We start from the raw sequence: 27,516 nt of genomic DNA, 5'->3' as shown, positions 1-27,516 counted from the left end.
GACCACATAAATGTCCTCGAACTAAGAGCCATATTTTTCGCTCTAAAATCTTTTCTTCCCTCACTTCAGGTGAAAATTCAAACATACATTACCACTGCAATGTTTTATATCAACAAGCAGGGGGGACTCACTCCTGCCCCCCACCCCCCGTGTCTCCTAGCAGAACACGTTTGGTATTGGGACATTCAAAATCACATTTTCTTGTTAGCGTCCCATCTTGAGGGGAAGAATGACGTCCTGGTGGACAAACTAAGCAGGGTACAGTCCGCTCCGCACGAATGGCAGCTGAAACCATCAGTAGCACACATGATATTTCAGAAGTGGGGCCATCCTTCAGTAGATCTCTTTGCCAACCAACACAACACACTTTGCTCGCAGTTTGCATCAATTTAAGGTCAGGGTCCTTGGTCCCTGGGAGATGCTCTACATCTGGATTGGTGGAATCTAACACTTTATGACTTCCCACCTCTTCCATTAATTCACAAAAATGTCACACAACCTGACAATGATTCGTTCTGGCCTCGCCAGATTTGTTTTCCAGATCTTCTGTTAGCAGGGAATTCCCCCTTAGATAATCCACTTTCGAAAGATCTTTTGTCTCGACAGAAGGGGCAGGTTCTTCACCCTTGCCTCAGTTGCTCAACTTGAAGGTTTGGTTCCTGAAAAGCTAGCCTTCTCCCACTTGCATTTGTCAGAACAAAACATTGCTATTATGTCGGCCTCCAGGAAATCTTCGACTAAAAAGCAGTATCGTAGCAAATGGTTATGCTTCTGTCTCTGGGCCTTAGAACAAAACCTTAACCCTCTAAAGGCTTCCATTGGTAATGTCATGTCCTTCATGTCTTATCTGGTTTCCACCGGTGTCAAAGTAGACACATGCAAACATTACTTCTCCAGCATGGAGTCTGGCATGGATTCACATGCTCATGAATCTTCCCAGTCGTCAGGCTGGGAATCCTCGGTAACAGGAAAAATCAGTTTCAGTTTCGTTTCTGAACTGTATTTCCTAACAACCAATCACTGAGCTCTGGGTCATACTGCCCCTAGCCAATGAATGCCCTCTACCTAAGCCCCTCCTCTGGCAGCCATCTTCAGATTTTTACTGCACGTTCAAGTGCTGGGAGTCCCCGTGCTTGGCTCTCGAGCTTTTACTGTGTTTTTCACTTTTTGGAAGAATTTTACTCTATTTTTCGGTCAATCGAGCCCCTGTGCTCCAACGATCAACTTTATGACTAACGGGTACCCGTTTTTCGGATTCTTCAATGCCCCTCAAGGGCGGTTTTCGTCTAGTTTTTTGTGGAGGCTTCCAGAAGATTCTTCAAGGCCTCCTCTGCAAGGCCTACACCGCGTGGATCATGGCGGACGAGAAGCATTCCCATAATCTCTTCAGGATCTGTTCCGACTGCGGTCTGCGGAATGTTTATATGGACGATAAACATTCCCAGTGCCTTTACTGCCTGTACTCGACACACAAGGAGGAGGATTGTGCTTTTTGCCACATGTTTATGGCTCACACTCTGAAGGATCGGCATAGGCGACTGAAAGAGTGGCTACAGTCCAAAGCCGATGCACCGGGTGGGTCCCAGGAGCGTGCCTTTCCAGGTTCTAAGAAGGCTGAGCGGGCTTCTAAGTCCTTTGAGGCCGCTCCTCTTGCGGGGGTCCAACAAAAGGCTAAGCACTGCAAGTCCACAGCCACCGGGAGCGCCGTTGTGGCGGGCTCCTCCGTGACCAGGGCACATCCTATGTCTCCAGCGACCTCCATGTCCTCAACAGCCCCCCAGGGACTTCTCGGCTGACATTCTCTCGACGCTGCACACTCCGGTTTCCGAGATTCAGAAGAGGATGCCGGTCATCCCCCCGGCGAGCCCTCCGGCTGCTCTGGTGCCAGCCAATCCACTGGAGACTGGGGAACCACCAGCTAAGAGGCATCCACTTCCTCCTTGTCACCCTTCACCACCCTCTCCCCCTCCGAGGGATGAGAGAGAGCCAGACACAGCGACGACTAGCTCAGACGATGGCGGTGGGATGGAGGACCTCCCATTGCCACCGCCCAGATTGTCCCCTCCGGGCGAGATTGTATCTTCCCATGCTATGATCTCTAGGGAGTCTGAGCTTTTCACACCAGAGGAGAAGAAGGAAGGGTTCTTATACCAATGACGTGAAGCAAAGCGGGAGACCACCCTTTTAGTCCCTCTCTTGGATGACAAAAACCCTTCTACAGTGCCAGTGGAGAAGTACAGAAGTAGTACAGGGTGCCAGACTCTGTACTGAAGTGCTTGCGGTCCCAACCGTCGACGGACTCTGTGGTCTCGGCAGCAGCCAAGAAGTCGTCTTTGGCTGCAGCCACTCCCCCGGACAGCGCGGGGAAGAAGCTGGATGCAATGGGAGGCAAGTGTTCTACTCGGCTGCGACGACCATCAAGGCCTCCAACGCCCTCCCCAACGTAGTGCGCTATGACCGAGAGCTGTGTTTCAAGATCACTCCTCTGCTGAATTTTCTCCCCGAGGACAAGAGGGCAGAGGCATTGGAGATTCTTCAGGAAGGTGAAGTGGCGCCAGACCACGTCATCACGGTGGCCACGAACATCGCGGTCGCAGGATTCCGCCAGATGGGCAACAGCGTTTGCTTTCGCTGCTGTGATAGGCTCAAAGCCACCAACCTTCATCAGGAGGTTCAGACCAGGGTTTTGCACATGCCCTTTGACAGTGACAACCTCTTCGGAAAAGCTGTGGATGAGTCCCTACAGGCCATCAAGGTGGACACGGAGTCCGCAAGTGCTCTCGGCATGCTACAGCAACGGTAACTGTTCATTGGGTCCTCAGGATGTGAATCCATGCCAGACCCATGCTGGAGAACAGTTACAGGTATGTAACTTGTTCCTTATCAGCTATTGGTGCTTACCTGAATAGAGAACACAAGTCTCTTTCTCTTTCCAACGAGGCCATTAAAAGGCACTTCGACTGCCTTTTTACGTTTACATCCCCCTATTCGTGACCCTCTACCTCAGTGGGATCTCAACGTGGTCTTGGCAGCCCTAATGCAAAAACTATTTGAGCCTATGGCTTCATTCGATTTAGAATTCCTAACTTGGAAATTGGCCTTCTTAGTGGCCGTTACTTCAGCTAGAAGAATTGGTGAGCTCCAGGCTCTTTCCTCAAAGGAACCATGTATTTTTTTGTTTGTTTATTTGTAGGGCACGCCAAACCCGAAGATAACTGGGCACAACATCGCAGAAGGTTACAGGTATACTTTGGGCATTAGTTACTACAGTGGTTAAAGCAGAATATATACACAAAGTTACAGGTATCGCAGGTTATGTACAGTGCACATTATTTACACAGTATGTGCGGCAAGATAAAAAATAGGGTTACATCCCAGAGGGAACTGTCATAATTGGGTATAAGAAGGATACAATAATATACAATGATGACAGGATTCATGTGCAAATGTCATAAAAATGATAATCAAGATTATAGCAGCAGGTTTATACATGGATAACTGGGTAAGGTCGGGCGTTCAGATGGAGATTTGATCTTTAGCTCTGATCCAAGTTAAGGTATTGTGCCTGAATTTAAGGAATGTTTGGTCAGCTCTCAATGGTGGAGGGAGGGCGTTCCAATGCTGTGCCGCCATGACAGGGAAGCTTCTCCCCCCAGACTTTTTCAGTTTAGATCTAGGGATGACCACACAGGGTGCATTCGCTGTTATGGTGGAGCATTCTGAGGTTCTTCTGATGATTCTATCCGAAAGGTCGCTAGGGGCAGCTTTATTAAGGCACTTGTGGGTTAATGAAACCGTTTAAAGAAGATTTTGTCTTCGATAGATAGCCATTTGTTATGTCTTCTTCGTTCTGAGATGTGTTCTCCCCTGGGAATGCCATGTGCTGCTCCAAGGGCATTATTTAGTAAGACTTGGATCTTGTTGATCATGTGCTTGCTCGCGCCAAGATATATGGCATTGCAATAGTCCAGTTTAGAAGAATGAGGGCTCTGGCTAGAGTAGTGCAGCTCTCTTTTAAGAGAAACGGTTTGCAGGCTCTGATCAGCCTACAGGTGTATGCTGTGGCCGAGGCCATGGCATTGATCTGTTTACCAAAGGTGAGGGTGGAATCTATGTAAAAGCCTAACGTTTTGACCTCTTTGACCACTTTAATGTGGTTGCCATCAATGTTGAATGAGGTATACTTCGGGTTAAGTTTGTTCAGGTTGGAAGGGGAAGCGAGAATCTTAATCTCAGTTTTGTCATCATTCAAGCATAGGCCGTTGGTGGCCATCCATGCTTGGATAATGAGGTACATTTTATTTACAAGTGCAGTGTTCTTGTCATAGTCACCAGTAAGTGGAATGAGGATCTGGGTGTCATCTGCATAATTCGTGTAGGAGACTCCCAGATGGTCCATATTGTCAAACAACGTTTTTGTGAATATATTGCCCTGCGGCATGCCAGACGTGATTGGGATGAGATCTGCAGCTGCCGAAGTCGAGAAGACTCTCATAGTCCTATTGTTTAAGAAGGATCTGATCCATGCTATGGCGTCTTGTGGAAAGTGGGCTACTGAGTCAAGGTGTTTGCAAAGCACTATATGATCCACCAAATCAAAAGCAGCAGAAAAGCAGCAGAAAAATCAAGGAGAAGTAGCAGGGCTATTTTCCCCTTGTCTTTCAATTCATCGATTTGTGTTTTGAGATTAATCAGCGCGTTTCAGTGCTGTGTTTGGGCCGAAATCCCGATTGGTGGACTCCTAGGAGATGATTGAACTCTAGGTACTTCTGTATTTGAGTGTAGGCCACTTTATCTAAGATCTTAAGTAAGAATGATACCGTGGTGATGGGCCGGTAGTTAGTGAGAATGGATGGGTCGAGGGACTGTTTCTTTTAAGAGGGGTTGGACCCAAGACTCTTTCGTTGCTCGGGACAGTGCCAGAACTGAAGGAGGCATTCATTAATTTGGTAATGAACGGTGCCAAGTCTCTAGCGGCATCTTTAATGATCTGCGCTGGGCAGCAGTCTCCCTTACAATTTGATGGTTTGAGGGATAAGATAATTTTTTCTACCTCAAGGATGGAGACTTGTGCAAATCGAAATAGTTGTGGTAGATTAGTCGAGGCTGTCTGTGGGTTCTCATGATTGACTAGGTTAGGTAGGGTCACTCTTCTGTCAGAAATCTTGTTCTGAAGAACAATTTTGCTAGAGAGAGCTGTCTGAATGTTGGTGCACCATAGTTTGTCCTTGATACAATCGTATGTCGGCTGTATGGGGGCCTCCAACTCCTTTAGGATGACAAAGTGTTCCTTAGTATTTGAACTGGCTATGTGGATCCTGTTATTATACGTTTCCTGCTTAGTGCAGATGATTTCTTTTTTGTATTGGGCAGAAATATTAGTCAGGTTGGTTTTATTTACCTCTGTGAGTTAGTGTCTCCAAAGGGTTTCACATTTTCTCTTATTGGATCTCCTATATTTAAGGTGAGGGGTGAACCAAGTGTTCTAATGAGCTCTGGGTTTACTTTTGTGTGATTTGAGGGTGGTGATGGTGTCCAATACTCTAGTCATGTGGCGTTATACACATCTATTAATGTGTCGGATTTAGTAGATGCTGCTCGTGAGTTAAGGGTAGGGAGAATAAGAGAATACGAATATTGTGTTCCATAAAGACAAAGTTGCCTTACGTACGATCCCCTCCTTTCTGCATAAGGTTGTTTCCGATTTTCAACTTAAATCAGGACATATGTCTTACCGTTTTTCTTCCTAGACCGCACGTAGTAAGAACTTAAAAATTCTACCTTGAAAAGACCAAACCGTTTAGAAAAGCAGATCTTTGTTACCTACAGAGGTCCTTCGACCTGGCAATAAAGGAGCAAAGGATTCTGTTGCCAGATGGGTTGTCTCCTGTATCTCCAAGGCTTACGACTTGAAAGGGGTTGCGATTCTGCAGAGACTTCGGGCTCATTCTACTAGAGACAAGGCAGCATCTGTAGCCTTTACCAGGCACGTTCCCATTGAAGACATCTGTAAAGGAGCTACTTGGGCTACCCCGCTTGCCTTTTGCAAGCACCGTGCTATGGACACATCGTCCGGAAATTATGCAAAGGTTCTCCGCAACTTGTTTGCCTGAATCCTGTCCATGCTGTCTCCTCCACCCTTACTTATTCAAAGGCTTTTTAGTCGGTTCCCAACCAGTTGGCAAGGAGGGAGAGCCAGGACGACAGAGAAATTAAAAATGACCTTCATGGTGCTAGGTTCTCTTAGTCCAGGCTCTTCCTCCTTCACAACACCCACCCAGCTATCTCCTACAGTACGCATGTACTTACATTCTACCATCTCAGCGTAACCACAAGAACTGGGTGTGGATCTTAATGACATGAGGGTAAGGTTTGGGCCCGGCACGCGCTGGGACGCACGTGTGAGGTAGACACTTCCCCTTCTACAACTCTTAAAGTGACAGCTATCTTTTTCAGCCAGCTTTTCTGTCACACCTGCGGATGCAGGTGTTCCCAACCAGTTGTGAAGAAGGGGGAGCCTGGATTAAGAGAACCTGAATCACCATGAAGGTAATTTTTCATATTTTGTAGGTTGTGGAACTTTGTAAATGTCCAACAAAATGAAGTATGGCAGAGTGCATTCGTTTTGTAAACCGCACAAGTCCTTTCATAAAATGTCAGTTGTGGTTTTTAAAACTGTTAGATCATACAATTTATTTGCAAATTTTGTCAGCAAAGTGAGGAGTACCTTTCCATGCATGTTCCCCATTACAGATATAATTGACCAGACTTGGTTTGTGCTATAGAAAATGTATGCATATAGCAACTACTGATCTCTGTTTGAGGTGGGTGGAAAATTGTTACATCAGACTTCTGGATTCTGAAGGTGTTGACTTTCACCCGTCTGCCAGGTGGACCCTCCATTTATTTCCTAGTCATATTTCACTCTCTGAGGTGCTATGACCAATGGATCAGCCGACAACTCAAAACCAGTTTTAAGTGTGTTCTTATTATTGTGATTATAGGTTACTGGACAAACTGCGGCCGGTTCCCTATTTGGTTCTCCACTTTCTATACGACTATTCCTGAGTCAACCCTACTATTTCCTGGTCAGAGGTGTGCCTGGTGTATTTCAGTTTTATCACTCAATCTCTTAGAAATTCTTGTGCTCCAAAACACTTCTGTCTTGGTCTTTCATGACTGGTAGTGGGTATGTCAAGATGTTGTGTTGGTCCTCATAGACTTTCTGCTGCTTTTGGTTAATAAACAGACCTTTTGCACTACACAAACACATTGTAAAACAGAAATGTATAACTATAAAACAACTCATCATTTCACATAGTGACAGATCAAATTAAAGATTTGAAAGTCAATTGGCAGAGAGATCCATAATATCACAATTGTTAACCAGTAGACTAATGCGGGTATATTAATTAAAGTGCTAAATGCAACTGAATCCTAAAGTGCACATGCCCCTTTCCAAATATAAAAAGCAGCAGATGTAATCACAAACAATTCAGCCATATATATGGAACTCCAAAATGTATTGGTTAATAGACCTTTCCTTGATATAATTTGCCATTAACGCATAACAAGCAGTGTTTGGGGGTGTAGGCGAGTGAGAGGTTTTTGGGCAAGAATAGACCAAGCCTGCAGGGAGGCTGGTATAACCAGGTATGAATGGTAACCGAAGGAATGCCTGCTTAGACCCTATCCCAGAATCAGCAAATACAAACACGTGGTGAAGTTTATGTATATGGCCTGCATACTGGCCAAGAGAACCATTGCAATGTCTTGGAAAACTGCTGGGGGGCCGCAATATGTAAAATGGTGCAAGGAATTTGAAAGATTGGCGGAGGCAGAGACCAAAGTGTGGATGGAGGGGGCTAATAGATCAGAGTCAGAAAACAATAAGTGTGTGGCATGGAAGGCGCTGGTATGGGACATGTTCCACCCATCTGACGACAAACCCCCCTGAACACTCCAACCAAGGCGGGAGGTACGCACCCCTTGGCCAGGCACACAACCCAAAGAACTTAACTGACAATGGCCGTCATTAAGACACAATTGGAAACCGACTTTGAGCCCCGGACGCTGACGCGCTTGCTCTAACCGACAAACACAAAATGCAAAAAGTGTAGGAAGTTGTTTGTTGTTAATTTTGGTTATTTAATAAACTGATATGAACACTTGACGCGAATGGAAAGCAAAATAACGAAATGCATCGTTGTACTCGTATAAAGGCCAATAAAAAAATGTTAAAATTAAAATGAACGCATAACAAGCAGAAAGCACATGGCAGCTGGTTTCCATAGTTTGGTGGCAGAGACCGCAAAGTCTTTCATTGCATGGGATGCCACTCCAGCTGCCAGTGTATTCTAAGGTGGGCAACATGTTAAGGCGAAGATAAAATAATAAATCTCATCAATTTTGATGAGCACATTTATAATGGGTATGTAAAAGGAGCGTTCCATGAAAAACCTTGAGAGCAAAATTTCACAAATCTTTGTTATGGAATTTAGCCATATTTCCAAATCTGTCTCATTCCATAGTTTGTTCTTTAATATGACCTAGGCATTAGGTAAAATAAGAGCTTGATTCAAGGTCCGGGCAATTTTTCCTAAATGAGTCAGTGCTGATGTTTGCAAGTCATGTAGCAAAGGATTTGTAGCCTTGTCATGCAAGTGAGAGGCAACCAAACCCTAAAGTGTACTAAGGTCAGGATAAACAGCACATAGCTTTAAATAAAATTTGCAATGCTGTAGTAGCCAAGAGACTTAATAGATGGTGAGCTGAGCTCACATCTCAAGGCCTCAATCGGCACTGCGTTTGGGATGCCCAATAGAGATCGAAGTAATTTCCCCTCTATTTGTCCAAGCCATAGGGCATATCGGTTTGAAAGCACCTCAAGCCCGTATAAAAGGCCAGGGATGATGCTCGTTTTGTAAATGGCAAGAAGGCTCTCTATTTTGAACCCTCTTTTCCTGGCAATGAACCTCTTGATGAAGGGCCATTTTTTCATGACTCTCGATACTGTAAAATCACCATATAAAGAGAGCGCCGGGCTAGATTTAATAGGGAAGCTTAAAGATGCATAACTCAACTACTCCCTGCGTATCGTTGGCCAATTTCCAATTAAAAGGGATTTTTTTTCTGAGATCTGTCATCTATGATCATAATTTTGAACTTTAAGGAATTAAATTCTATATTGTTCATGGGTGGCAAAAGCATAAAGCGCATCCTTGAGTGTTGGAGTCCAACTGGAGTGAGATCAAGTAGGACTGTCATAGGCATAAGCCAACCACGGTAGGCCCTCCTTCCCAATATATGGAGGGAAATTACTACTAGATCTGATAACGTCATCCATATCAGACAGAGGTTAAACAACAAGGGGGCGAGCATGCACTCTTGTTGAAGATCTCGATTTGTATTAATAGGACGAGTTATGGTGCCATCCTGACTTACAGACATTGACTGAAGTGTCACTATACATTAATCTTATCAAAATGAAGCAGAACGGGGTCAAGACCCCATCATGCAAGCTTATTCCAAAAGATGGGATGTGACACAGTCAAAGGCCTTAGAATAGCCGATAAAACAAACAACTTCCTATTAGGTCGACATAAAATATCCGTCATCACGTGATGAAGAGCACAAATGTTATCTGATCCGGTCTGGATTTTTTTTTAGTCCTTTCTCTTCTACCCACTTTTTTAGTTTTTTCAATAATAAAGAAGAGAATATTTTTGAGCTAGAGTCAAGCATGGCTAAAAGCCTGTAATTAGTGGGATCCATCCTGTCCCCCCCCCCCTTTTATGCACCGGTATTAGGATGCATTCTCTTCAGCTAGGAAGGAATGCTTCCTAAGACCATAATAGGATAAAAAAAGGTCACTCAGCAGGGAGGCCCAAACATTTGGGTTGGCTTTCATTACGATATTAGCAACTGTGTCTGGACCGGTGGGCGCGAGAGGCCTTCAATTTCTTGATGACCTCTAAGATGTCATCCACATCGAAACCTTAAATAATAATGTTTCCATCCTGACCTTGAAAGTCCACCCTGCCTCGACTGAATCATGTTCATAATAGAGTTCTATGATGTAACTTGCACAGGCAATTTCAGAGATAGGATGACGTTCCTGATTGGTGTTCCCGCCCCAGAAACCTCCTCTAACAGTACCAGAACGGCTTATTATCATTCAACCGAACAAGTGTGTTAGGCAGAATCCTGTGCAGTTCCCTTGGGGACCACTGCAAGAAGATTAAGACTACAGGAGTAAGCAGTAAACCCAATTGGTAGTAGTCTGTACCACCCAGTTTTACCTGGTAGCTGTGGCTGAGCAGTCACTCTTCTCTCAAGAAGAGTAGGGCAGTATACATAGGATACACAATGGGGCTAAAAACACATTTAGAGCAAGCAAACACTGACCAGAGCTTGGTATCAAAAGTATATAATTTATTTAACACACACTTAATGCAATACACTAGCACTATAAATCAAAGCAAGTTCAAACACAGTCAGAAAAGTATACATACCTCCCTTAAGAATTATTAGACAAGTCTAAGTCAAAACACCACTATTTGTAAAAACAGATGCGAGCGCGTAACTTGGATGGCACTCCAATAATTAAGTTAAATGGAGAGAAAAAGGCAGGTCATGAAAATAAAACAGTTCCCAACACTTTTCTAAGACCAAAACAAGTTAGGGAAGGCAGAGTCTACTGCAGAGCCAAAGTTCATAGGCCAGGCCCACTTTAAATGGAGCAAGGTGAAATGTGCCCAAGATCACACAGTTTAGAAATGCATTCGAGTCTTTGTAAAAATGTTCAAAAGAGTTTGGGTGGATTCAGAAGGTAAAGTTAGGTCTGGGGGCCAACCCAGTTGGAAAGCCAAGGATTTAAGGGTCACCTTTAGCAAACAGTAGAAAGGGAGGCCAGGTGGAAAACAGTACCTTTAAAGGTGAGGAAGCTCCAGCGGTGGCAGTTGTTCCTGGCAGCGGGTGCAGTTGGTGGTTTTGACCAGGGGAAGAGAAGATCTCGTCGAGGAGGAAACGTGGAGTCGTTGCAAGGCCCAGGGAAGAGACCAGCCGTGGAGTTTGTCGGTTAAAAGGTGCGTTCCTTTTATTTGTGGTCAGTGGTGCAGCTTGGCTATCCGGCCGCCGGGATGCTTGGCACTGGCGATTCGACCAAGAGGTGTTCTGGAAGGCGAAATGGCGAACTGGTTGATGCCACCAGCTCAAAGGAAGAAGACTCTTTCGCAGAAGATCTTCTCTTGTCGTCGGGAAAGTGGTGAGGTCGTTGCAGCAGGGCTCCACCGGTGGTGTCGTCGTTGCAGATGGCTCAGCTTCTCCCCTCTTCAGATTTCTTAGGTCCTGTGGCGACTTCTGAAGTTCCAGTCCCAAAAGCCCTGCTTTTATGCAGAAAAACCCCCATTGAACAGCCTAGCTGTCACTCATACATGCTAAGTGGTGAGCCGGGCGGCTCACCACTGGGCCAATCAGAACAGAGTGCGACTTGAGTTGCTAAGGCAATGCAGTCCAGGGTGCCCATTTCCCCACCCACACCTCCTGTGGAACCCAGACAGAGTGGCACCAGTTGGAGGGCTTCTGTGGAGAAGCCTGCCAAAAAGTGGAACAAAGGGCACGACCTTGGTTGGAGTTACAGAGATGGACACGAATGCCATTTTAGAAAAGAGTTCTGGCGAAAAGACCCAACCGGTGATTTTTTTATTAAATAAATAAACCGGTGGTATCTTTAACATTGCACCAAAAAGTGGTGCGTTTAAAATCAATGGGAAAATCCCATAGGAAATATTCTGCTGGAATATTTTGCGTGGTAACCACTGCCACCAGCCAGAAACTCGACAAGGCGCGACTGGACAGTGCCCCCTTGGAAACAGACCCAGGGGCAATCTAATTAACCCCTTCCAGTACTTCCACAATATGATGGTTTGTACTGGTTCTGTTCACAATTTTGGACTAGTAAAGTCAATGGTGACTTTTCATGCCCTGGGAGACAGTAGTCAGTCCCAGGGTATGGAGCCTATGTTTGGGGGTCACTATGACACCCCTGTGTTACTGCACCGAGGGTGCTGTGTAACACATACACTAAAACAGATGATTCCCTATGGACTAAAAGATCCCTTAGCCCATAAGCACAGAAAAAGTCAGACATACTTCAAATCATGCCTAAGAGTGGGAGAAAAAGAGTCTCACTCTTAGCAGGAGAAAAAAACAACCCCCAAAAATCCAGCAAAGCTGGTGGGGGACTCACTAGGTTTGGGAAATTAGCCTTATAAGAGAATTCTCCCTAACAAAGTGGAAGAGAAATGTTTAGTTTGCATTGTTAGTGGAGCATTTATGATTCCTCAACCAATTCTTGTGTTGGGTGGAGAGAGAAGCTAACTGTGCTTCCCTCTCCACACGAGACACAGAACAAGATCTCTTAACTAAGGCGACCGCCCTACGGTAAGCGTTTTTGTGTTGATGTATTGGGAGATCAAACCGACCCAGGTTGCCATTCTTTTAACTGCACCATTTTTGGTTCAGATGAAGTGACTCTGCAAAAACGGTCATAATATCTCAGATGTACCAACTGTGCAGACCCGGCCGCAATCTCCACAAGCACTGCATGGCCAGGTACCCTTCCCGTTAGATTCCTCTTGGTCCAGAGCTTCTTCACTACCTCGCTTTCCTACTGCTGCTCACGCACATCAGTGGGTGACCATCTTTATAATACCTTGCTGCAACTTTGATGCTCACTGTTCCAACGTTCCTGACTTCTGTGGTGAACCAGAGGAAGGACTCCGACTAAGATGTCTCAGGTTTGGGATGTTTTATTTAAATAAAAAGAAAATTCTGATCTAACCCTACTGCTTTGAGGGAAGTTCCCTGCTCAACAAACTAAAAGTAAGGGTGCTCATCAAAGTCAAAAGGAAATGGTGCTTAGTCCAAATCCTATTAGCAAACTAGTACCTACGACTTAAGAAAAACATAACAGGAAAAGGAGGCCAGAGCAATTGCCTGCATCTTTGGCTTCTGCCTGGCCCAATCAATGGGATTTCATTCTGCAGTTCACTCTTTAAAAGTTCCTCCGTTGTTTGCAATGCAGTTCAATACACTTCTCAGGAGTAACACGTGGAACGTCTCCATCCTGAAAGAAACCAGCGCCCTCAAGGGCAAGCCCATCTTGGTAAGACTGACTTATTGAATAATTTTGAAAATCTTACTAAAGAAGCACAGCATAACAAGGAGCTTCTTACTAATTCAAGAGAAACAATAATAAGGAATACTTGGAACTAATACCAGAAAGAATCAACCATTAACTTTTGGGAGACCCTGATGGACAATTGCAGAAGGCCCTGTACCTAAATGCACAAATGCAATGGGATCATCTTAGAACCACTGTAAACCAGCGTCATTAACTGTGACTCACCTAGGCTTAAAACCCCAGAAGAAAGAATAGAAACCGATATAAGCATGTCTACTGAGCTATCAGTTTCTCAGGTTATAATGCATTTGTATAGGTGAACTATTTATGCTTGATCACTGTGAGATAACATTCAACTCTGCTTGAACTGTATATTGTGTGTAAACTGTGTGCGGGATTGTACTTGTGGAATAACGCACACAATATTGTATACCTAATCACAACTGTGTCTTGAAAAGCCTGGGTAAGGGCGAAACAATTGCACGTGCCTCCAAATGGAGTATGTTGGCACTTTTCTACTTAGGACATCACTTTTGGTTCATAACCAAAACAACCTACTAATAAATCCCCACTCTAGATTTTCTTTTGTGAACTAGAAACTAAAAAGGCTAGGCGCAAGTAACCTACCAAAACCATGTCTTCTGTTTACAGTTCTCAACCCCTCTTCAGGTTTTGTATGCGAAGACTTAATTCCACATGGTTCCCTCTTCCAGAAAGAAAAGGTTTTCTTAACGAATATACAATTATACGATTCTACACGATACCTTTGTTTCCTATTTCGTACTTTTACAAGGTTCTGGTTAGATGCTTAGTGATTGAAACCTTCCATGTTTTCTCTCTCCAGTTCAACTTATTATCTTTTGTGTTTCTTTGGCTTGCCAAAGTCTTCTGGCTTTCAGACAGGCGTACTTAAGCTGGGCTTTGGTGGGGCATCTGCCAATTCGGGTTTTCTTGGCTCCCATAACCCTTGTGTTTTTCCCAGACTTTAATATTTCTAGCTCTCGTTTTCTTAGGGTTCTCCAAAGTCCTATGGCCCTCTGATAGGCTTGTTCTATCACTATTCAGGTTTATCTGGCTCCTGTAACCCTTGTGGCTTTCCCAGCCTCGAAAGTCTCTTGGTTTCTCAGGGCTCTGCAAAGCGCAATCTCTGATAGGCTTACATTCTATCTATTTGGGTTTATCTGGCTCCCGTAAACCTTGTGGCTTTTCCAGCCTTGATTATCACTGTTCGCCCCTCTCAACAGTGTTACTCTTTGGGAGCGTTTGCATCCCTTCTGCTGCTTGGCAGACAATGCCTTTCACGTGCAGAGCTCGGGAATCGGTTCTCTCTGCTGCAGTCTCGCCTCTGGGGCATTTAATGGAATGCAGGGCTTTTCCTCCTCCCATGCACGACCACTTTGATTTCTATCCCCTCTCCTTACACTCTGTACTTTTCTTCTGGCACCTTCTCCTTCCTGTGCCTCTTTCACTCTCACTCTGTCCGTGTTTTCTTCTACTTTTCCTCTGTCTGTGCTTCTTGCACACTTTCCACTTTGTCATGCCTCTTGCACCCTACTTTTACTTTGCCGTGCCTTTTGCACCCTTCTTTTACCCCGCCGTGCACACTTGCACACTTCTTCTCTGTTTGCTTTGTACTGCCCGCACCTTTCTCACTTTCCCTTCTCTGTCGGGTCGCTCGTACCCTTTCTTTTCTTTCCGTTCCACAAGTCACTGTTTCTGCTTTTTCTGCTTTTGCGCCACTAGCGCATTTTCTTTCTCTCGCTTTTCAATTATCTTGCCGCTTGCACCTTCTGCTGATACTGCTCCAGCCACCAGCATGCTACTGAGTTTCTCTCTCACATGAAACTCACCGTGTAGCACAGCGCTGCTGGGCAGTGTCCTCGGAATATGTGAGTAGAGGTCAGGGCCTCACCACCTGCCCCTTGGACATCCCTGAGTCTGACACATGTCCCAGGGGAACGAGCATTGGTCTGGATATGGCCAACAGGTGACAGCTTTCCCAAGTCCGGCTCCATGGATATACAATTCCCTCCCCATGCTGCAACCCCTCTGACACACCGGGTCAGCGTCCTGGCATCCCGTTCTCCGGGATCCCCCAGCTATAGCCTCCTGTTTCATGACCTCCATGATCCATCATGCAACCCCAGCTTGCTCGCCCTGTTTGTCTGGCAGAACCATACTTTTCACAACCTAACGGAGTCTGGTGTGTATGGTTAATGTCAGGTGCCTGACCTTGCCTGACTGTTAAGCCGAAGGTCTAGTGGTGGAGGGTAGTAGACCTCTCCCTGCATCTTCCTCTTCACAGTGTTGTTCTTAGGGGTAAACTTTAGAACTGTCACCTCTTCCTCATCCCAGTACATGTTGGAAATGGCGAGGGGGGATATGGGGTGAGACTGAAAATACCCCATAAAGGCTGAGGGAGAGTGTGCTGATGTACATTTGGGAAACTGGGAATACCATGTTTCATCTTTAGGCATTCTCCTCCCAATCCCCCACAACCTTCCACTTAGATGATCCTTCCTCGCTTGTCCACCCCCAGGGTCGTCATCCAAAAGCGATAGCCCTTCCCTGGCTACCTGAATGGAAGATCCTGGGGGAGTAGGTAGGAGAATACCATCAGGTTTCTCACACTCCCGTAACCCACTCCACCTCCAACCACCTCAGCAGCTAACCTGAACCAAAGGGCTGCAGTCTTGTCAGAGCTTGGGCTCTCAACTTTGGAAAACATTTTCCAAAGTGTTCTCTCCCAAACCCATAGAAGCAAAACGGCACTCTATTTGCAGGTACTTTGACCTACATCCAGCAACAACACTGGTTATGGATCTGCCTTTCATACTAGCTCATGAACATCCCGCTTGCTATTCTCCTACACAGACGCATGCAGCTAGACCAATAAACATGACAGAAGAGCATTATACAATCCGCTTTACACTACATTGTTTCTCAAAAGACTGATGATCAGTAAGTGGTTCAAGTCAGCGGGAGTGAGTCATTCATTGGGCTAAGGCAAAGGATTTCAGAAGGTTGGTCCAGTAGGTCAGAGGGAAACTGGATATACACCTTTAGAAGGAATTGGGCTAGCCTTCTGGAAAGGAGGGCCTTCATATGGTGTGCATGGGTTCACAGGTTACTTTTGGTGTGTAGATGGTTTTTCAAATATTTTTCCTGCGTCCCCATTTCAGGTATGACTGCTTCCGTCTGTCCTCCTTATTTGACTTCCCACTAACAGGACTTTCGATTATTCATTCTTGTTACTTCTATTTTGGGGTACCCTAATGTCCCTTGATGGTTTATTTATTTCAAGGATGTTGTTTGTCTGCGGAACTAGGGGACCCTTGGTTGCTTTAACTTGGCCCTACATAATGGGGTAGATGGTGGCACCCAGCCCCCATGGCCACCCCAGTCATAGCACCTATTTCTCCAGTCGGCAGTTTATAATGAATATGGCATTAGTAACCTGTTCCATGGGGTAACGGCCCGGCAGCCCGGTAACTGTCCGGCAGCCTGAGAAAACTTGTTACTAACGCCATTAGCACCCCAAGTAACCAAAGTGGTAACCCAGGGTGCTTAAAAAAAGTATTTTAAACCATCAAACGGGACGATAAATTGGCCGCCATGGTTGAAGAAGGTGAGGTGTACGGAGCCCCTCTTCCATTACCATGGCGGTTGGAAAAGCGAGAAGCGGCAGTGGCGAGCAGCACTCACAATCGTATAAGTAATGTTGGGGAGGGGGGGTTATGATTATTAAAAAAAAGGGAAAGGGTGGTTGCTAGAAGATGGCGGGGTAGGGGAGGCAGCCTGCGGGTTCCGTGGAATGCAGGCTGAGATCAGAGGTTTCAGCCTGCGATCTGCGGATCCCAATTGGCTGTGCCCCCCCCCCCGCCCCTGTGCTAATGTTCAATGGATTATATGGGTTTTATTGAGGTTCCCAAAAAGGCATCAGCAAGGCCTTCAGAGATTAGGATCATTGTTGAGTGAAGTGATAGAGAACCCACAAAACGGGACATTGGGCCTCATAAGCTGGGTGGTGCAGTGAAATGCGGCGGTAATACCGTTTACTGCCGCATTACTGCACTGCCCGACTATGTGTTTGGGGGTAAGGTGGAGGAAAAGCTTCCAGCAAGACGCTGGAGGTATTTCCACCACCATATTGCCCAAATTCGGCCAATTCGCCGGTATTACTGCCAAAATCCCCATGGAATCCTATGGACTCCAATTAATAGGAACTAGCACCGCCTACTGCCACTTGTAATCTGGTGGTAATACCGTCGGACCAAGTGGCGGTAACAGTATAGAGTTTGGTGGTATCTCGGTGGATTTACTGCAGAGATACAACTAAACTTATAATGAGGCCCATTGTGTCTTCCTGTTTGTTGCAGTAGAGTTGTTTGATACTTCCATTACCATATTGAAGTTGTGCAGATATACATTTTTCAGATCAGTATTTCTTTACGGAATTATACCTGTGTTGCATGGATGACATCACTGAGTGGTTTTCTTTTCTGTTTGTTTCCACAGTCTCCTGGATGAAGCCCCGGATGCGTACACAGCTACATATTTAGTGCATGGTGTAGCCATCGGTCTGACAAGTTTAACTGCAACAGTAACAAACAAAAGTGGCAAACAATATAACTCTGTACCACAGCAATTCGAGGTAGGAATTAATGTCATGGCAGCTTATACATCATAACATTGTATAGTTCCAAAACAAATATTGTGTACCCTAGATCAAAGGAAATCCAACCCTGCATAAACATTGCCAGACAGTGTGCTTCACAAACCTAGACAGTAGGTAAGATTCTATATTTACTGAAGGGCACACACCTTGACTTAATCTCATGAAGACTCTAGTTACATTTATAAACAGAAAATAACTTGTCGCTTTATTAAATATGTATAAAGGTGATGTTGTTGATTACAAATAGTAAGGAATTTCACTTAGGATGCAAGAGTGCTTTCAAATGCATAATTCGCTGTACAAATATCCTGAAACTCCAATTGCCTTTTGCCAAACCTCCAGAACTCGCAATGTATAATTATAATGTTCCCCTTTAATGGGATTCACTTTGAATAAACACACTGCTCAATGGGACTTGATGATGACACCATGGGAAAAATGAAGCAGAATCAAATGCATAACTCTTGCATAAGACGCAACAAATCTCCTCTCTATAATCCAAAAACAACAAATCAAGGCAGTTTTATACCCTGAGATTTCATCCATATCCTTCCACCATTCAACTTCACTCAACAACCTTGAGCATTTTAGAAAACGCTAAAGATGCCTTTTGAACATTCCTGGCCATACTTGCACATGTCCGACTATGCCACAATCCCCTCATTGAGACCATTCCCCTTACAACTGCATTTTTCATCATACCATTCTTTTGCATGAAGCAGAGCGGTCTGCACTCCCTCAGCCCCAGATCACTGTGCTCCCATACTTTAACTCATGCCAGCCCGGACACATCTGATTATTGTTCTTTCTCTTCTTCAAGATCTGAAAAGCCATATCGCATAGCACTTCTCACTCCCGCCCCTGCCCAGAACACAGTGTAATTTATGTACTATTCTTCTTTATTTTTTTTATTTGCCTTTATCAAATCAATGATTTTGCAAAGTTCTTTGTCGTGTTTCTTTTCTTGTTGCTTATATCTGTTTTCTTGTTACTTTATTCCGTTCTAGTTGCATCTGGCTTTAACCACTTTGTTTTGATGATCTTAAAGTTGACTTTTCTTTCGCTGTTCCTGGATAACCAGTCCTAGCTGAAGGTGTCGAGAGGCTCTTTAGTACATTCGTCAAGAGCAGCCCTTAAGATTTTCGCAGTTGCAAGGGACCAGGATGTTTTTGTGCCACTCAAAAGGCGACTCCACCATACTTCTTCATAAAGGTGGCTGGATTCAATTAGGAGCCCAAGATACGCTCTTCGCCATTTGATGGTCGATGAACATCTCATCAGGAGGTGTTTCACCGATTCAGTTTCAGATTCACCTTTGCGTAGACGGCAATGATTTGTTGGCGATAGGCTTCTGACGGCCCGGATTTCATTTGTCGGGAGTAAGTTTAGGCGAGCCCTTAGGATGGTGAGTCACGGAGCCTAGCGTCTCCCATTTTGAGTCCAGCTCCGAGACCACTCTTGCTTCCTCGTCGATACCCTGACTGTGGTTTTTGTACTATTCATGAATGCGCTGTAAAGTCTTTTTAATGCTATGTTGGAGTGTGGATGACAAAAAGCCAAACCTACTGTGTTGAATGTGGTTATTCAGTAAAAACCTCCCCCCACTTGGAACAAAAGTTATACATCGTTGGCTGTGATTATTTTTGGGCAGAAGTCCACTATCCAGAATACGCCTTTAAGAACCTGATTGCACGTTTGGTTGAAATATCAACTACATCCACATCTGTCCATTTAACAGATAAATAATCCAGAGCCATAATGTACTTTTCACCCATATCCAGGTATTGTAACCCACAACATCTAGAGTAACCACCTGCATAGGCCCTCTTAATGGCTGTTGCCTCTGGCAAAATATGGTGGGATCTTTACCATCCAGTGATGCACGCAACAGCACAAGCAAAATTTGTTTTTTGTGGAAATGTATTTATTGCGTTTCAACAACAAACACCTTTAATAAGGAGTCCAGAACAAACAGCAACCCACAGTGAGCGTGTACATAGTTGGAAACAGTACATATAGCGAAAGAGGCATTCTACATTCAGATCCAACCTGGACCATACAAATGGCACCCACACCTTCGGCGGGCGTGCAATGACATAGTGCAGAGATGCGCTGTTTCTATATCGTGGCAGTATGCCACATCTTCCAACCAAGTTTTAATTTTGGGCGGGTGTCCCTTCCACCATGACAAAGCAACCCTCCTGCAGGCCAGCACCAACAGAAGGCCGGACTGCCTCCGAACCGCCTGAGGTAGGCGTCTTGTGCACCCCAGCAGGGCGACCGCAGTATCCAAACCAATATGTTCACCCACCATTCGCGAGATCTCAGCCAGCACCTCCCCCCAATAACTGGATATCGGTGGACAGTTCCAGACCAAATGTGTAAAGTCAACTGGCCTAAATCCACATCTCGTACACATATCGGGAGTGCTCGGGAAGTGTGTATGGAGTCTGACCTTTTGAGTTTGGAACATCACATACCCCCAGCCATCATCAGTCAGTGCTGTGCCCAAGGATTCCTCCCAACGCTGCCTAGAGGAATCACCCTCCCACAGAATATCGGCCATTAAAAAATGGTATAAACGGGAGACCAATCGGCCCTCCCCTTGCGACAGTATGAGTCCATGTAGCAGGGCCCACGTAGTCGGCTGTTGCAGGAACGATGGAAAAGCTGCCTTTAACACATTCTGCACGGGGTAAGTACATAAACTGATCCAAAGACGTGATCTCCCCCCACCCCACGTCTTTCATATGTTGCAGTGATAGAAATGTATCATCAACAAAAAAAGTCTCCAAACGATTGTAAATGAAGTTTGTCCACCCATCACAAATATGCCTTCTCGCTCGTGATTGCCAGCCCAGCTACATGCCTGATGGGGAGCAACGACGAATATGGGAACGCAATGCCCATTTTGTGAGCCACTTTGGCCCAAACCGTATGGTTACATTTACAATGTGGATGGACCCAGACATCACCCGTGGGGCACTCGGAATCAGAGAGCGCAGTAGAAGGGGAGCAGCCTGCACCCTTTCCACTTGGACGAGTGGTCAAATGCAATGCGTGGTGTACTAAAATGCCAAATATTATGCCTCCGCTGCCCAATAATAACGTTACAAATTTGGCACTGCAAGGCCCCTCTCCATAAGTTCTTGTTAACATAGTGTAGGCTACCCTGGCTTGTTTCCCGGGCCCAGATTAAGCTTAAAAATAATAGAGCAATTTGGTTAACACAATCATTTTGACAATTGAACTATGGCCCATCATGGTGAGTGGAAGGGCACACCATTTTACAACCTGGTCCTGAAGAGAACTGATAGCCTTGCCATAATTGTCCCGGGACAATGTGGACGAGTCACGCGACACCTCCACCCCCAAGTAGCGAGTACCGATACCCTCCCAGGCCAGCCCAAAGCCATTGTCAAATGCCACCATAGCGTTGGTGAGTGGAAAAACCACTGATTTACTCTGATTGACCCTTAACCTGGATACTTCCCTGAATTTGAGCACCTGCAGCATTACCAGTGGTCGGTTATGGACCGGGTTGCTGAGACATAACACCACATTATCAGCGTATAAAGAGATGATCAGTCTATGGGGACCAAGCAGCAAGCCATGCTGTATGTGTTGGTTGTACCCGCAGAATCGCAGCCAGAGGCTCCATGGCCAGGGCAAAGAGAAGCGGGAACGGAGGGCAACCCTGTCTCCTTCCTTCCACGCCCCATCACTACAGACTGAAAGCGATGTTGCCCCACTGCTATTTTGGCTGTGGGGCTGGTGTAAAGAAGGGATACAAGCGAGATGAACTGTTCACCCAGGCCAAGCTTCCTAAAGATGCCAAAAAGATAGGGCCATTCGACAGTCGAATGCCTTCTCAGCATCCAATAGTATAGCAATCGCTTGCGACTCAGGCGTTTGCGCTGAAAAGACACAGAAAAAACAACATAAGCCATATGTTGTGTTCCTGCCTGGAATAAATGCAGACTGGTCAGCCAACACTAACCCAGGCATCAGGGGAAGGAGCCTGTTGCCCAGAACCTTGGCAAATATCTTGTTATCAACATTAATTTAATGATATCCGCCGGTAAGACGTGCACTCTTCCGGTGGCTTCCTTTTTTCATGCAATATAATCAGTGATTTCACGCATAGAGGGAGGCAGCGATCCCCCGCTCAACGGATTCCGCATATACCTGCAACAGCAAGGACGCCAGTATCCATGCAAAATTCTCCTGAAAGACCATCTGCCCCTGGGGATTTTCATCCCGGCAGCTCCCTAATCACCTCCCGGTTCTCCTCCAATCTGGCTTTGCAATTGAGAGACTCTCGAAGCGGCAGGTCCAGCCAATATAGTTCTACATTGTCTAGGTACTGCTGCAAGCTTTCCCCCTGCTGCATACATCTCGAAGTATAGAGGTGTCTGTAAAATTCACAGAACACCTCCACAGTGTCGTTTTCTGCATGCAGAGACACTCACTGGGAATCCCTAGTCACCTCAATGCGGGGGGTGGGGGGTTTCGATCGGCTGCCAGCAGTCTGGCAAGCAAGGCCCAAGGTTTTTGGCCATATTCATACTGTCATTTCATGTGGCATGTCGCTCAGAAATGTAACCTCCCTTACAGCGTTTGCCTGGAAGCTATCTAGCACCTGTTGCAGATTCATTAGCATCCGGGGCTCAGCCAAGGAAGCGTAGTCTGCCTCCAACTGCTTCAGCTTCTCTTCATTGGCCACCAAGTCCCACCTGATCAACCTAAGAATCCCATTCTCTTTGGTCATGCATATACCCCCGATACAACATTTAAAGCAGTACCCAAGCACACACTGTGAAGCAACAGAACCAGCATTGTGATTTTAAAAAAGCCACAAGTTAATTGTGTATTTCCTGACGGAACACAGTATCCCCCAGCGCATCAGGCTTAACCCGCCAGGATATCATGCCCTCACCTCCCCGTTAGTAACACAGCCCAGAACATCAGACGAGTGATCAGACAAGCTGCTGGGAAGAATCTGACAGTCACCCAGGGCGAATCACCCCCGCCGCGGGACACCATTTGGTAATCAAGCCTGGAGCTCAATCCATGCACCCATGAAAAGAATGTATAATCGCACACATCCCAGTTTGCACCCTCCAAGCATCCACCAAGTCGTATGTTTCTCAAATATCCATGATCTGTCTACTGGCTTTGGATTGTACCACGCTATTGCCCCCTGGTTTGTCCGGAACCAGGTCAAGCACAGTATTTAGATTCCCGCCCCACACAATAGTTGTCAAGATACACTGCCAGGTTGACCATTACCCATTGAAAGAAGTCCCCACTATCCACATTAAGCCCATAAGTTTAACTAATATAACCTTCACGCCTTCCAGGAAACCACAGGTGATTAAAGCCCTCCCTTCATCTTTTACCACCTTGGGCAATCGGAATTTCGCTTCCTTGCTAATCAGGATCGCTACTACCCTGGCATAGGATGAATATGAGGAATAGTATCTATGACACCCCCAAGGGGAAGGCCCAACGAGATTCCGTGGAAGGGGCAAGATGTGTTTCCTGAAGAAATGACACATCCACCATATGCCTGTGCAAGTATTGTAAAACCTTTCTAGCCTTAGCGGGCTGATTACACCCCGCCACCCCCTAATATTCACTGTGGCTAATAAAGGCTGCTCTGAGGACCTGGACACACACATTCATCACTACCTCACACCACAAGGAGACTCCTGAATAACCACTCAAGTAGGTCGCTGTCACTGCCCTTGAACTCCAACAACCACCACCCCTAATCCCAACTGTAGACCCCCACCTGGCCCACACCCACGTTAGCCCGAACCACACAGGATAGATCAAAAACACCAGATAGCCACTGAGTGGCCAGTTTCGTTGAAGAAAATCCATCTTGTATCAAATCAGGGCCCACTGCCTGTGACAGCACAACTAATGCTGGCAATTCCTACTGTTCAAGGGTCCACCTGGCCCTTTGCACCCAGGGCCCGTTCCAAGGCCTCAGATTATTTCTACGTGAAGCTCTCTCAACCCCATCCAAAAAGGAGCTGGGCGACTCTGAAGACATAAAGAACTGGATCTTCCCCTCAAACTGGATACGAAGCTTCGCAGGGAAGGGCATAGAATATTGAATGTTCTCACATAGTCTTAGTTTGACCCCCTGAAGGATCTCCTGGAGGCTTGTGCAGTATCCGGGAAGACCTGGAATTTATCACCAGCATACTGAAATTCCCTCTTCAGGCTTGCAAGGCGAAGGATGCTATTACAATCCTGATAATTCAGGAGGCGCGCTATATTGGGGTGCGGTGGAGCCCCCGGCAACGACCTCTCAGTCGGAATTTGGACATCTCTGCACAGAGATTCAACAAGTTCTTCCATCTTGGATTGCCCCTGCCATTCCCGTATCCCAACCTGCCGAATGTTCTTATGGGCTTGGCCTTCCAAATACTAATTTCTGAAGTGAAGTCCTTATGCTGATTCTCCATTGCGGACACCCTGGTTGCCAGCAACATGGTATTGTTCACCATCCCGGACACTATGTGCTCCACTTTGTCAAGCAGTCACTGTGCTTATCCATGCAGTGCTAAAACATCTCCACATTGGATGAAAGGGTATCCAGCTTGGAGTCTAAAGCAGCAATACCGGCCTTGAGCTGAAATAGGATCCCCTTTATGTCATGATCCCGGTCTGGGGACACCTCCCCCGTGGCAGCCCCCTCCATACCTTGGTCTTTCTGCTGTGATGCACTCCAGGGTTCCTGACTGCTGAGCCACCCTCAAAGGATAGCTTCTTCTGCAATGTATCCACCTTCCTCATGATTGAATGGTGATGGTGCGGGTCCACCCAAGCATCACGCTGGCGAAGGTGAACAGGGTAGATCCCAGCCACACCCCCACAAGTGACCCTGCAAATGCACTCAGCTGGATCAATGCCACACAAGTAGCTGGCCCCAGCACCGCCTCCGCGCTCTGTTTGCAGGAGAATTATACCAAAGAAAATCTCGCCAGCCAAAGCCCAGTAACTTGACACTGCGGGCGTCGGACCATGCAAGCCCCCAGCTATGGCTCCACCAGAATCCCTACAGCTGCCTCGTGAGCAGCAAGCAGATCGCCGACCTGCTTGGAGCAGTCCCTCAATGCCCTCACCACCACTCCTGCAATGATCCGGGAAGGAGGCACGGCTAACCTCCCTGGCACTGTGCCAGAACTGCACCCTTTGTTCGCCCCCAGACAGGGCCTCCTTCACACCCGACCCAGCCCTGGCGTCATGGGTCTCCTCCATGCCCAGCTGCACAAGCGGCAAACAAAAAGCGCAGCCACGCCAAAGCCGGACCACGGCCGCACCAGCTCCTCTCGCATGGCCGGCCGCATTGCTACCTTGCCCCTCCACCTCACAGGGGTGTTGCTAGGTCTGGAAAAGATCCGGGGCTATGCTAATGTCGGGACTGTCGGGACTCGGGCAGGCTGGCCTTTTGGTTGTAGCCCCTGAGCTTCTATCTGGGGCTACAACCAAAAGACCTGGGGCTATAGCCCCCTCCTAGCGGCACCTCTGCCACCTGACAGTCCAGGCCGGGAGCAGCTCACCGCACCACTGGTCTGACATGCACACACCAGCACTGGAGCCCAAGTACATCTCACCGGACTGCCGACCACTTGACAGGTGGTCAGGGGCCATGCTCACTGCCACAGGGCCGCCACCCGCACTGCCACACCGGATGCACAGGAGCTTGTAGACGTCTTGGTATGGGCCCAGATTTCGCCTGTTAATGCTTGGCCACTGCGAAAAAGCATGGCCACCGCGAAAAAGCATGGCCACCATTCAGCCGTCCCAGGCCGACTCAGGATCTCGTCAAGACAGGATTAATCAGGCCAGCCTGCAGAACTCACAACCAGCCCACCATACTCAGCCGGGCTCGCCAGCACATGCAACATTTAAAAAGATAGAAAGAAAAGTCCCCTTGAGCTGTGCTGCCTCTTGCTCTAATCAGCCTCAGCCCAACTGACTAATAGTTTCAAATCGTCCCAGACCCCAGCCATCACCCCTAGACGGAATCCAGCTGCATCTACATAAAGCTGAATGAGACCGGATTAAAACACAGGGGAAATATGACATGTGAATAATGGCAAAACCCTCTCTAAAGGCTCAACCCATATGCACACAGTTGAGTTTACAAAGTTTTTCTGTGCAAGATAATTATGTAGGATAGCTAATGTTGGAGCACAACACCAAATGTCTTTGGATTTCACTTTATTTTATAAATCACAAATTCAACGTTTTCTCTGCATCATGGATACATCCTTATGACATCTGATTAACAGATGTACACACACTGTTGCTTTGCATTGAAAGCAATGAATCCAATGTGTTCTACTCATTCTACTCCTATAACGAACTGTATGTTTAGGAAACTCTGCCTTATGCAGACACGCTTTAGACACACTGGCCTGAAAAATAATCTCTTGTTTTTGTAATTTGTTTACATTTTCAGGTGTTTCCACCGTTTCGGCTGATTCCAAGAAAAGTAACACTTATTATTGGTGCAATGATACAGGTATAGTTCTGGTCTATAGTTAAATGACCCTTTGAAAGAGAAAGTGTGTTAATGGATGAAAAATAATGTTTTTATTAGTCATTGGCTATTAAATAGTTTGCTTGTGAGACTCATTTAGTATAGCATCCACCCTCTACATTGAGTCCACTCCTTAAATGCACAATTTGTTATTGTTCCATGTCTTGGTAATATTGTCAAAACTGACCAAACTTGCATGCTTCAGCAGATTTCAGCAAAACATTTGTCAACATTCCAAGGTCTTATAGTGGCGCACAATAAGCACAACATGGGACTCAAGGTTACATTTATGAATTCACTTTTTTTGTTGTTTATCATTGTTTAGATCACCTCAGAGGGAGGGCCGCAACCTCAGTCCAATATTATTTTCTTAATTAGTGATGAGGACATTGCATCCGTGAACAGCAACGGCCATGTGAAAGGTGTCTCCATTGGGAATGCAACAGTGACTGGAGTAGTTGAAGCTGCGGATGCAGAGACTGGAAAACTTGTTGTGGTCTCCCAGGTAATTTGTCAAGAAGGGAACAGTAGGATATACAGAGTAGAGTGTTCAGTCAAGGCAACACCCATAAGTGGTGTTAAACAAATGTCAGTCTTTTCGGGCATAGTGGTATCCTAATACATGCTCAAGCCATAGCCATGACACACTTTATTTTATTCTGCTTAGTCTCCCTCGTTGATCCATAAAATGATGCAGAGGCATGCTATAAAAGATAACTGCATTCATGATTAACACAATAAACAAAATCGCTAGAGCACTGGACCAAAGACTTACAGAGGAAAACTGTATTCTTATTTTCCAACCATGTTTGTATGATTAAAATGGTGCTCCGCAGTGTGGATACACTAATCCACTTAGTCAATGTATCCCAGTAGGTGTGTTTCAGCTGGAACATAGAATGTTATCTCCTTTGTAGTACCATCCCAAAGGATGCAGGTCCAGCATCAGGACCTTCAAGCTTCAAAGTTATAATGGACCCCCACACCTTGATGGAACCTAAAAGAAAAATAGCGGTGCCAGCCCATACCTCTTTTCCCCCCACACCTTGAAGGCCCGCTGTGACTCTGGAATTTCAAGCTTTATGG

General features: G+C 46.1%; 1 protein-coding gene across 1 annotated transcript in view; it reads left to right on the top strand.

The window, feature by feature from the left end:
* The window catches only part of NUP210 (nucleoporin 210), a 1,233,892-nt gene that overhangs the window by 769,323 nt on the left and 437,053 nt on the right, over positions 1-27,516 (top strand). The window contains exons 23-25 of the mRNA XM_069643978.1: positions 17,705-17,840; positions 26,350-26,412; positions 26,756-26,935. Coding sequence (XP_069500079.1) covers positions 17,705-17,840; positions 26,350-26,412; positions 26,756-26,935 — 379 coding nt within the window. The remainder of the gene's footprint in view (positions 1-17,704; positions 17,841-26,349; positions 26,413-26,755; positions 26,936-27,516) is intronic.

This window comes from Ambystoma mexicanum, chromosome 2p, assembly GCF_040938575.1.
Source record: "Ambystoma mexicanum isolate Mex_15411 chromosome 2p, UKY_AmexF1_1, whole genome shotgun sequence".
NCBI lineage: Eukaryota > Metazoa > Chordata > Amphibia > Caudata > Ambystomatidae > Ambystoma > Ambystoma mexicanum.
The sequence above is the reverse complement of the archived record's forward strand: the minus strand, read 5'-3'. Positions and strand labels throughout refer to the sequence as shown.